At 42.4% G+C, this 12353-nt stretch overlaps 1 protein-coding gene across 45 annotated transcripts in view; it reads left to right on the top strand.

Annotated features, from left to right (window-relative positions):
• The window catches only part of KIF16B (kinesin family member 16B), a 276843-nt gene that overhangs the window by 143328 nt on the left and 121162 nt on the right, over positions 1-12353 (top strand). For 37 of the 45 annotated variants that reach the window (XR_011531203.1, XR_011531200.1, XR_011531198.1 and 34 more), the window contains 2 exons: positions 8563-8645; positions 10071-10159. Coding sequence is in view for 36 of the 45 variants with exons in the window: in XM_070589557.1 (XP_070445658.1) it covers positions 8563-8645; positions 10071-10159 (172 nt within the window). In the remaining 9 variants the exon portion in view is untranslated. The remainder of the gene's footprint in view (positions 1-8562; positions 8646-10070; positions 10160-12353) is intronic. The other 8 variants (XM_070589562.1, XM_070589561.1, XM_070589556.1 and 5 more) reach the window with 2 other exon arrangements.

Genomic DNA, 12353 nt, shown 5'->3' on the forward strand with positions numbered 1-12353 from the left:
AAATTGCTTATTATTCCAGTGCCATCTGCTTATGTAGCTATTTGATTATGTCTCTAATTCTGTTGTGGATTTGAGGCATGGTAGATAAATAATATATCTCCCTGTGGTATTTTTATTTAGTGGTTTTTTAATCTTAAACTTTCACCTAAATTGAAAGTTCATTTTAAAAATATACCTATTCAGGTTAGTGATGACTGGAGCTAAAATTTTGGTCTTCATATTGAAGATATGACTTGTCCTAAGAAAGTAGTAGTACTAATTGGCATTCAAGGTTAATATTGTCAGAATTTTCTTTCCCTGCGGGGCAGTCTTAATTGTTTTATTACCATGGTGCCCTGACTTTCAGATCTGATGGGCTTGAATTCCTCTGGCATTCTGCTGTGCTACTGAAAACCTTTCTCATATCACTGTTAATGAAATCGACATAAAAATGCTATGTTCCAAAGTGTTAAAACATGGTGCACTGAGTATGAGTGTCATTAGCAAGTCACAGGGCAGTGACATGCAGGATGACTCTCTGTTTCAAGATGTTACCTGAGAGAAGCAACATAGTACCTTTTTCTTTTAATACACATATTTGAAGGCTGAAGGATCCCATCAAGAGAAAAACATATGCAGTCCTTCAGAAGTTAAGGGTTAGACTTCTCCACTTGACCTGTCTTGATTTTTGAGGATTTTAAAATGAGAACTGGAACACATTTTTAAAACACAAAATATAGGATACATGGTTTGTGGTTATGAAAATATGTAGTAAAAATAAGATGTGACTGGGACTGGCACACGCCTGCTTCAGAGTAGCCTGAGCCTCTGGAGAGAAGGGAGGTTTTTAATCAGGCGGGGCTACAAAGGGATTTTCAGCTCTATCTGTAGAATTTTATTTTTTTAAGAAAAAAATAAGACTAAAGCAAAGAAAAAAGTATATGGACTTCATTCAAAGGTAATAGTAATTGGGAGACACGATTAAACCCAGCAGCGTATTCATGGTCCAAAAACGACGTTGGCTTTTACCCATGAAACAGTTTAAGTACAGGTGTCAAGAACAGGGCATGCAGATGGCTGTTACCCCGAGGCCCAGTGAGCTAACCACGTTAACTCCACGTGTGACTGGACTCCTGGTTCACCCTGTGCTACCGGCAGCTTCCTCTCTTTTCACTACCAGTTTCCAGTTTATCGCTGATATTTGGCATTTAAATGTCTTTTTTCATTGGTAAATTACTATTCATTTGGAAAAGTGTTAGTGAGGCTGTCCTCTTAAAAAGCACATGTAGTAATTACCACTTCCCTGCGCTTGGGAATGTCAACTAATAGATTTATCTATATTTACCAGATTGTCACCATCACGGGGGAGATCTTTTACCTGTCTCAGTCAGCAGCCTTATTCTTTCAGATTGTGTAAACAGTACTTCCCCTGCATAAAATTACAGGAGTGTTTTCATCTGGTAACGTCACAAAAGTGAAAAGTATTCGCTAGTACTGTGAGAATTAAATGTGATGACGTTGCCTAAATTCTGGTGTATGAAGCTTTTCTCCTCTTTTTTGAGTTCTTCCAGAAGCAGTGCCTGGGATATATAGCATCACGTTGAACCGTGCTCTTCAATTGGTGTGTCCTCGTGTTCGCTCATGCTTAGTTTTCCTCACTCCCGTGACTCTGTAGGTGATTCCAGAGTGTGATTCCATAGACAAAGGAGGCAGTTGCTGGGAAGGAAAGCATGAGTTTGACCGTGGTGTCTAGTCCATGGGCCTTGAGTCCATGGGCCTTCTTGGTAGAGTCTCAGACCTTAGATTTTTCTTTTTCTTTTTCATATACTTAATAAGAAATGGCACAAAGAACAAGTGTTGGTGCTGATGCAGTCTTGTAGGCTCTGCAATCCCAGTGTGACAGCAGGAGTTTCCTGTGGAAGGTGCTGACCATTCAGCAGATGAGTAATGTGGTCGCAGAGGTGAGGACAGTGCAGTGTCTGCATAGCTTGAATGGAGGCTTGCAGACGGGCAGTAATGTCAAGGGGGTGATGAAGATAAGGGACTGGTGGAGCCTAGGGAGAAGGGAGGTGTTTTGGAAGAACTATTTTGGGAGGAACCATAGGATATTGACAGCTTGGAGTACGTGGGAGGCTAGAACTGAATAGTTAAGATTGTTACTAACAGAGAATAAGTAGTGTATTATTGGTAACAAAGAATATGAAGTAAAAAAAGTTACTGATAGTTTGACTAGTTGGTGTAATGCTTTCCATTCAGTGCCTCAGAATTTATCATTTTATTGCCTACTGTCAGGAATTGCCCTCTCCTTCAGAAGGACCAGAGCTGTTCCATATCAGTACTCTTTTTGTATCTTCCCTGAGGTGGTAAGAAAAAAAAAATCAGCTCCCACTCACCCCCCACCCGCTCGCATACACATCTGAAAACTTCTTGGAGGATGGGTCTGGAGCATCTTGTAATTTTGCGAAGCTCCACGCTCAGCCTTTGCACACAGTTGGGCAAATAATTCTTGATGGATTATTTGGCTGGAAACCTTAATAACAAAGATTGAAAATCAATTTTCTTTCTTCTCCAGAGTACCAGAATCTAAGTTTGCAATTTTTACTTTATGAAGAGTAAATAAGGGTTTAAGTGATTTATCTAAAGCAGGAAATTGTAAATCCATATTTGAATTATAAGTGTTGAAAGGAGGGGACAAGGCCTATGTGATAGGCTTTTGGTAAAGTGTCATGTGCGCTTCTGTCTTTCACAAATACTAACTGGTGATCTGATGGTGTGCTTTGATACTGACACCCGCCACCTTGATGCCGAGTGCCTGTCACTCATCCATGCCAGCCGCCAGCCCCAGGCCGTGTGTCCTGTTTGAGTTCATTAGCATTCATGTGAAATTTTCTTACCTACCATGAGCACCATGTCAGATCTTAATCTTCCCCATCTTGCTGCCCAAAGCCATTTTTGAGATAGAGAAAAATTACTATAATTCAGGTGTCTTAAATAATGAAGTCAATGTCACAAGAGTCCAAGGCCCTAGAGTATATTAATCTGTTAAGTGCTGGCATATGTTGGTGGAAATTAGACTTTCTCTTTATCGGGTCCCCCAAATGGTGTCATCATCATAACTTATTTTTATATAAATATTTTTAAGACATTTTAAATCAGAAGGAAAATTATCACACACAATCAAGTTTCTTTTTGCTTAAATTGGGAAACAAAATAAGCACTTCACCCGTCTTCCGTCACCCCGACCTCTCATTCAGTAAAATTGTATGTTCCCCGACAGAGCTCTGCTTATCTGACTGTTGTGTGGAAATGGAAACCTCTCTTTCACTGAGCATGCTTTGCAATGCGTTACATCTTGTCTGTGTGGGAGGTTGGTGGGGGGCTTCCTAAACTAATTAAAATTCAGAATGAGGAGCCCTGAAGCAGAATTACAAAGGGCCCCCCACTTTACTACCGCAGTGGCCTCTAAGCTCATTTTATGTTGGACCATGCACTTTTGGGAACATAGTTGTCTTTATATGTTATGTTTGTATTAATTGTAACTGAGAATGAAATAATTTGTATGTCATCACCTCAGAAATATTCATATGACAACATTTAATAGGAAAAAAAAGTTGATTTGTTTGTGCAGTAGCAGAATTTTAAAATCTCACATAAAATTCGAGGAGAGTAATTAATGGTGATATTAATGATTATTATCTGTACACTCCTTAGAAATCACTAGAAATGTTTACATGTCTAATGTCTTTAGTATACCTAAAATATTAAAATATAAAATCTCATGTGAAACCAGCATTCAGTGTATTCTCATTCACAGAGATATAAGTGAAGCTTTTTTGTTTTGTCTGGTGACATGTGTCTTTGTCTAGCCTTTTATGATTTCATTTTCCCTCCATTCCCTTTTAAGACCATCTGGAATTTGTCTGTCTTCAGGTAGTTAACAAGCTCTGAAATAATCCCAAAGAAGCCATCATATATTTCAAGGAGGTTTAGATATACTCTAAAAATTACAAATTAACTGTGTTACAAAAAGTCCATCTGCTGTGATTAATCACAGTAGCCTCAGATCAAGGAGTAGGTCGTAGTTAAAGAGAATTTAAGATCTGGAAGGAACGTTAGAAAGGATCCAGTCGGATGCCTAAGTGAGGACGCTGAATTCTGGAGACTCATCCTTGACCACGCCAAGAGTTCGGGAAGATCTCGTCCAGAAACCTTACACCGTCGGTCATTCTCATTCATTCATTCCCTTCTTTTCTTCAGCTTGGTAATTGCTTTTAAAATGTACTCAGGAGTCTTCCTTTAACAAAAGCAAAACAGAATATCCTGTGGGATACATCACCCTCTCCAGCTGCTACCAACTGTCTTCATCCACAGGCTTCTTGGATGAGTGTGTGTACTCGGGATCTGCATTTCCTTCCCTCATTCACTCCTCAGCCCCTCCGCTCTCCCCGGGGCCGCCACATCAATGGCATTTTCCAGTCTTTTCCTTTTGGCTCATCTCTCAGAGGTGTTCTGCATCCTTGACCACTCCTTCCCTTGGCTTCTGAGGTTTTCCTTCTCCCTCTCTGATGGCCCCTCTCCATTTCCTTTGCAGGCTCATCCTCCTCTACTTGGCCATTAAAAGCCAGTGTTCCTCAAAGTGCCCAGTCTAGGTCCTGTTTTCTTCCATCTCTCTGTTCTCTTCTCAGGTGACTTTCCCACCCCCATGGCTTCATTTATTAGAGATGACTCTCAAATATAGAGAGAGACACACACTTGCGTGTGCATGCACATGCATCTGTGCACATATATGTATGCATATCTACCTAACGTCTGTAGATAAATGTGTATATATATATGTATATACACCCAGATACAGGGGTGGTATGTACATGTGTGTGTGTCTCTATATGTATTTGAGAGTAAGTAGGTAGGGGGGTGGGTAGGTTGGTAGACAGGCAGATAAATTGATAGATAATCTGTGCTTTTCTTCTGGAGCTTCAGACCCATATTTCTGCCTGCCAAAGGCATCTCAAATTCATTAAGTCTAAAAGTAAACTCATGATTTCTCCCCCAACCAATCTTGGTCCTTTTCCAGGATTCTCAACCTGTGTGAACAGCTCCCCATCCAACTAGTTATGGCAGGCCAAAACCCAGGAGCCCTTTTCATCTCTCTTGTCCCTGTATCTAGCCTGTCGTCGAGTCCTGTTGATCTTATCTGCTAATATCTTCCTGATTTGTTTATTTCCCTCCTTCTCTACCCCTCCCTCCAAGTTCTGAGCCACTGTCATCTTTGACCTGGACCATTGTGGAGCCTCCTACTTTGTTTATCTGCATCTGCTTTTGCCTTCTTTGGTTCATTCTTCAGGCAAAAGAATGATCTTTCTGAAACTTGAATCATGTAATGCTGCTGCAAAAAGGCCTTGATGTCTTCCTGTTCCTACATAAAATACAAGATGCTTTACTGTATCCTGAAAAATTCCACGTGGTCTGCTTCCTCCCTTTCTCTCAAGACTTGTCTTGTGCAGTGCTCTCCCTAGTTCTCTCAGCTGTAAGCATACAATTGTCTTTCAATCACTCATCATCGTCATCTTTTTTTTTCCTGCCACAGGACCTTTACATATGCCATTCCACTCCTCCCTCCCATCCTCAAAGCTTCTCTTAACCACCACCTCCCTTGAGGCATCCTTCCATAACCCCCCTTGCAGTCAGCCCCTTTCCTATGTGCCCTTTGAGCACCGGGCAGGGGATCTCTTCTTGAGTTGCAGCTTTGCATTTTTTTGTGGAATTATTTGATTTTTTAACTCTCATACTTGTGTATAAGCTCCGTAAGGGCAAGGCATATGTCTGACTTGTTCAGCTCTCTATTGCCAGGGCTTATCACAGTGACTAGCACATAATTGGTGTTCATTGAATATTTATTGAATGAATGAATGAGCAGCAGCATCACATAAAAACGAAGCAAATTTTTTAAGTCTGTAGGTTTGTGGAGTAAAGGAATATAATAAAGGAAAGAGAAGGCGACCAGCCCTAACAGAGCCCTTTTGTGTGCCAGGTGGTTTACACATGTTATGTAGATGGAAACCAAGAACAGTCATGTGTAGTTTTGTTTTCTTTATAACTCCTTAAAAGGATTTTTATGTGTATTTGATGCAAATAACATGGGTGGCAAGATTATTTTCAGTGATTTAATGTGATATGATATGTGCCTCCGAAATACTATTCTATTTTTCCATTAACATATTTTAGCAATTTTTAACTTGCATGGCTGGGCATTTGATTAACAGAAAAAAAACAGAATTGGATTAGACGTAATTAACACCATAAATGAAATTGCCTTATTAATTTCTAATGTCACTTTAAGAGCATTAAAAATACATATATCCTAGACATGGCTGCTTAACTTTTGACTTTCTGTATGGTTCACAGTTCTGAGTCCTGGTCATAAAAGGCATGAGAAACACCTTTCTTAATTATGGTAATGGTGCCTTTCCGTAATTGGAAAATACACGAATGCAATTTTCTGTGAGGGGGATAAGCAGATTGTAAAGTGGATAATATCCACTGCGGCCCTTCTAAGTCTCCTAAAACTGCATCCTCCTTTTCATGTGGACTCCATTTCTGCCTAATAATGACAACCCCCAGAACCAGCCCTTCATTTGCTCCCTGTGGTTATGATCGAAACCTGTTAGGTTTTAACCATATTGAATTTGAAACCCCTTTCAGAGTCCAAGACAATATGTCAAATAGGCTGGTGGATATACTGATCTGAAGCTCCAGAATAACTCTCTGGGGTCATGATATTACGGGCAGGTAACAGCCAGGGGGAGATAGAACCCCAGTGAGAGGCTGGTGACTGGGTTGCCCAGAGGTCATGTGCCCTGTCCAAACGAGGCAGCCAGCAGCTGCCCATGGACTTTTGCCAAACCCAATACAGCTCTCCTGATACCATATCTTCTAATTTTTAAAGGGAAGCCAGAAAGAAACACAGCCAGAAAAAAACTGCAGATTTTTGCGGGCCGGCCCTGTGACCCAGTGGTTAAATCCGCATGCTCTGCTTCAGGGGCCCAGGGTTTCGCTGGTTCGAATCCTGGGCGTGGACATGGCACCGCTCATCAGGCCGTGCTGAGGCAGGGTCCCACATGCCACAACTAGAAGGACCCAGAACTAAAATATACAATTATGTACTTTGGGGGTGTGGGGGGGAGGGGTTGGGGAGAAAAAGCAGAAAAAAACCCCTGCAGATGTTTGACTGTTGGCAACTAATAATTTTGTTTTTTAAATGTTGCGCAGGACAGGAAGCACATCCATGTGCTGAATTTTTTCTCTGGCCCCCAGTTGGTGACCTTTGGTGTACATTCTTTGTCCTGGCTCTCCAGTTGTTCAGTCTGTTTCCTCTTCATCTGTCCAGTAGCGATTCTGGTTATCTGTTATCTCAGATGTTCTGCATTTTGGGTGGACTTGACTCCCTCCTCTCTCCAAACATATCCTGTCTGAGGCTTAGCCCGTCCCCATGGTTACCCCGACATGGAACACCTCTCTTGTCTTCTAGTTGTCCTGTGAGACCCAACTTAGGTCCTTGGTAGAAAAGTCTGTCCACAGCTACTGCAGCCTGCACTCATCACTTAGATGCTTCACATCTCCTGACATGTCATCCTTGATGGCTGACTTCTAGTATGCAACAAATAAGTTGCATTCTTTTTCAGGGCAAAGACTGTACATAAGTGTCTGTTCTGAGGCACAGTAGACTCTCAGGTGTGGATGGGACTGGGTAAGATAGTGAAACTCTTTGGAGCATTTCTTCCCTTAAATGCCTCCTTGAGCTCACTACCTTACGTGGACCCGTGCCAGCTTTGGACAGCTCTGACCTTAGAAAGTGTTTACTTGTTTACTTATTTACTTAATCAAGCTGAAATTTGCCCTCCCTCAACAATTTTGTTACCCTTGGGCAGTTACGTTGGCTTCTTTTGCCCCTTGTGCAGTCATTTGCTGAATAAGCAGGACCCTAGTTGTCAAAAGGAGCCTTTCTTGTGTGTCTTATGTAACCATCTAAATTTTAATAGGACTTTAACAAGAAGCAGTGTTTTTGTATGGAAATAGACACTGCTTGTACACAGTTTCTTCCCCATCAGGTTCTGAGGGAGATTTTCATAACGGTTACCTGTGCTCTGCCGATTTCACTGTGTTTTCTTTCAAAAGCACTTTCCTTGGAGACTTCTGCTTTTCTTGGCATTAATAAACATTTCCTAAGTTGGCGACCCCATGCTTTGCTTGATTCCAACATCTCTTTGGAGAACTGATTTCTTTTTTTCTTTGCAACAGTCAAAAGTATCATTGCCTGTATATTAGGTTTTAAATCTCGTAATATTATAAGGCTTAGACCCGTCACTTCTGTCTTGGGTAACATGAGTATTGTGACACTCGGCTGTAAAAATAAAAGTATTTGCAGATTTAAAGCTGGCTTATGTCAGCAGACTTTTGAGACTTTCTTATTATTGTTTTAAAGTACACTGGAAATTGCATTTCAACTGTAGAATTTCACGTTATGATGTTGCCAACTAACCAGGTTGCTTCCTGGAAACTCATTCATGTTTTGTGTGCTCGTAGGTGCCGTGATTCTCTTGGGAAGAACCAATATGTTTCGCTTTAACCATCCAAAGGAAGCTGCCAAGCTCAGGGAGAAGAGGAAGGTGAGCGGTGTGAGGTCTCTGGGAGCTGACCCTGCTCTGGACGGGGCTGGGCCTGCAGGTGTCTCCACACTGGGTCCAGCAGTTTGACTTTCTGAACCACTTAAAAGCCCTTCTGTAACCTGCATTGGTTCTAGGGAGGGTGATTGGCTGATGAAACAGGAGAGCAAGCAAGTAAAGTCCAGAGCAGAAGGAGAAATGGCTCCTCTAGCCCCTTCTCTTCAACCCTGCACCCCCAAAAAAGAGTTCGGCATCATTTTGCCTTAAGTGGAGAGTGACTTCCACTTATGAGCATCTATTTGAGGAGTTAACCCAGTGGCAGAATCACTTTCATCCCAAAAGCTTCTCCCTCTTTCTTTCCATCCGTATTGATTTGGAATTTTGAGTGGGGTGTGAAGCAGAGCAGGGGTGGGTTTACGACAATTGGGAGACACTTTGGCTTAGTTGGATGGGGACATCCAGAGGGCACTTAAGTGCTAGATGGGGGAGGAGGGCGGAGGACCAGAAAGAAAGGGGAAGAAATGAGGGAGAGAATCTGTTTAGGGACTGTCCTTAGATTGAGGAAGATACTTAAGACTACAGCTAACATTTCTCTGAGCCAGGCACTGTGCAAAACCTCTGCATACGTGCTACCACTTTATCTGCACAACAGCTGTTATTACCTCATGTCACAGATGATTGAGATGAGAAACTGAGACTAACTTGTTTGTAGGCAGCAAGTGGGGAGCCGGGGCTGCAGCCCTGACCTGCCAACCTGCAAGTGTTTGCCTTTCACCACTGAGTTACACAGCCCTGCATCTCAGCCCACTTTCATTAAGGGCTGTCCAAAGTTGCCAGTGTCTCAAGTGGGAAATAACAAGACAGCACAGCTGCAAACCCCAGCCTTCTCCAGAGGTGCTCGTTCCCACCAGTGAAGCCTCCTATCTGTTCCAGCCCGGGGGCTCCCTGGAGGGTCCTTTTAGGTACACAGTTGCAGAGGAAGAGGGAAGCAAGCATGTTTGCCAGTAGCTTTTCATGGAAGCAAAGCAGGTCAAGCTCTTAATTTTTTGGTCTCCCTTCACCTCTTCCTCCTTCATCTTTATCGCTCAGTAAGTGTGAGTGAGTGCAGCTGATATGAGGTCAGTGCTCCTGCCAGGGAATGGAGGACAACAAAGATGTCATGACTCCTTCCCTTGACTTTGATGCAGCCTGGTCAAGGAGACCAGCAGGGTTGTGGAGTTCCCGGTGAGCTTTCCCCTCCGAGCGTGCTCAAGAAGGCTCCCCAGCCCACTGGTCCCTGGGTGCCGGCCTCAGGGAGAGCATTTGTTAGATGTGCTAGTCAGGAGTGTGCGCACCTGCTTGCCTCTCACAAGTGGAAAGCAGGGAGTCCAGAGCACAGGCCTCCTCTTGTCCGCTAAGGTAACCGCTCTGCCCTGTGTCTGCTCTTAGAGTGGCCTTCTGTCCTCCTTCAGCTTGTCCATGACTGACCTCTCGAAGTCCTGTGAGAACCTCTCCGCGGTCATGTTGTATAACCCAGGGTGAGTGACCAGCACATCTCCTTCCCTGTGATTGTCACTGTTGTGGTGTTTATTGTGTCCGCTCCATTAAAGTCACCAGATAAAAATAAAACTGCCATCGAGCCTCCTTATCAGCCACAGTCATTTTCCAAGTTCCTTTCCAGCCCTTGCTGTATATTTACATAATTTTGCTTAGTTATAATCACAACATAAATGAGATTACATATTCTGATTTTTGCTTAACAGCATAATAAGCATTAGTAAGGATTGTTACAGCTTCATTTTCATTTTCATAACTGTCTAATATTTCAGGGTTGACACTTTGATTACTCAGCGCACCATCCCTTTGGCTTAGTCACTTTCATCTCATTTTATAAATTTATTGTAATAACAGCTTTGATTCTTAAAGCTTTAAAAAGCCCAGGAAATTATGTTCACTGCTTCCAAGCACTGGGGGCCCACTGAGGACACAAACGGTAGTGTTTTAAACGGACTTCATAGCTGGGTGATCTTGGGTGGTCGGCTTAACTGCTCAGGTCCTTTGTGGTTTCATCGGTAGAACGGCCGTGATAATGAAAATGCCTGAAAACAGGGGACAGGATGAAAGGACTTTGGGATCCTTTCTAGTTTTGTGAGAGTCCATCATTTTCTCTCTCCTACAAGGAGAATCTCATATAAAACAGTAGAAGTAAATTTAATAGCTAACTAAGTGATATAAAACTGACACCAACATCATCTTCTAGAACTGTCATTTATTTAGCAGTTGCTCTATTCTCTCTTTTAATTCTCAGGATAACTCTTTCTCCATTTCACACAGAGAAACTCAATACAGGTGTGCCTTGACATGGTTTCCTACTTAGAGCTGTGGTGTGAGTCCAGGTCTGCCTGATTCCCATCACGCTCTGACCATGTTCCTACATGCCCTTTTCCAATCAGGGTGCTAGTTCAGACCTGGGGGCCAGTTCCATTGCCCGTGACCTCCTGGCTCATCACTTCTCACAAGCACTGAGCCACATCTTCGATGGCTTTCTCTCCTTCAGCTCAAGTCAGTACTCTGGTTTGTGGAAAGCAGATATGTCTATGAGGAATTTCTTCATTGTTATAGGAGTAAAATGGGGTGGGGATGGGGAAGGCTTTGATCACACTTCTGGCTTCCTCATTTTATGAGTGAGTAAGCTGAAGCCCAGAACTCTGACACTTTGTAAAAAAAAAAAAAAAAAGCTAGTTAGTGCAATACCGTGCATGCAGGCTTCTGGGCCTCTCCCTCATTCTAGAACTTCTAGAAGTAGAAGCAAGCAGTTTACTCCCCTGTGTCAGCCTTTGTCTATGCCATTCAGCCCTTCTAGCTTATTGCATGGTTATTGAGGAGAATTGTGCTCATTAAATAAGTCTATCTTGAAATAAGATGTATTGATTGATAAGACCCCTGAAATATGAGAACAGTGTCAGAGCAAATGGATTATCAGTACTTTGGAAGGCACATTTTGTTGTGGGTCTTTAATTCCTTATAGTAGTTTTAGCAACTAGAGATTGAGATTGAATCTTTCATATCTTTCATATGCTCACTTTATTTAAGTTTAATGTAATATGCAGGTCTTTAGGGTCAGTTTCCGTTTAAATAGTGCATTTCCATCTGTTCAATGTCGTTTGGCTAATTAAATTGTTCTGGGACACAAAGAGTGCTTGCTTGGATTCATCTCCCAGTTTGGGACATAGTTCCAGTCCTGACATCCAGGCACCAGCTTCATTATCCTTGATGGTGGTGCCTTCTACTTTGAAACCATTTGCAAATATTGTGTGGCTGTTCAATGCCTCTGAAAACCAAAAAGTGATCTCCACTTGGCCTATCCTCTGAGACACAGGGTTGCCAGCTGTGGCCCCTTCTTTCCTTAGCATTTATGGATAGGATCTAAGTCCTTCTTTTTTCTCCTCCATCCCCCTAAAAGTGATGCCATTTTTTGTTGTTTGTGTGTTTTTAAGTTAAAATGCTTTTTCTCTGTGTTTATAAAATGTAGGTCAAGTGTCCTAATTTTCATTCTTAAAACTTTTCAGTGACTTTCCATGGTCTTAAAAATGAAATTCCAGCCCCTTACCATGTCCCTCAGGCTCTCTGTCCCCCGGCTCTTCTTAGCACTTGCCTCTCCGCATGCTGGGAACCCAGGCATTTCAGGTTCAGGTTTGTGCTCAGACTCAGCTGGGCTAGCGATGCCTTTGG

Source organism: Equus przewalskii, chromosome 21 (assembly GCF_037783145.1).
Source record: "Equus przewalskii isolate Varuska chromosome 21, EquPr2, whole genome shotgun sequence".
Classification (NCBI taxonomy): Eukaryota; Metazoa; Chordata; class Mammalia; order Perissodactyla; family Equidae; genus Equus; species Equus przewalskii.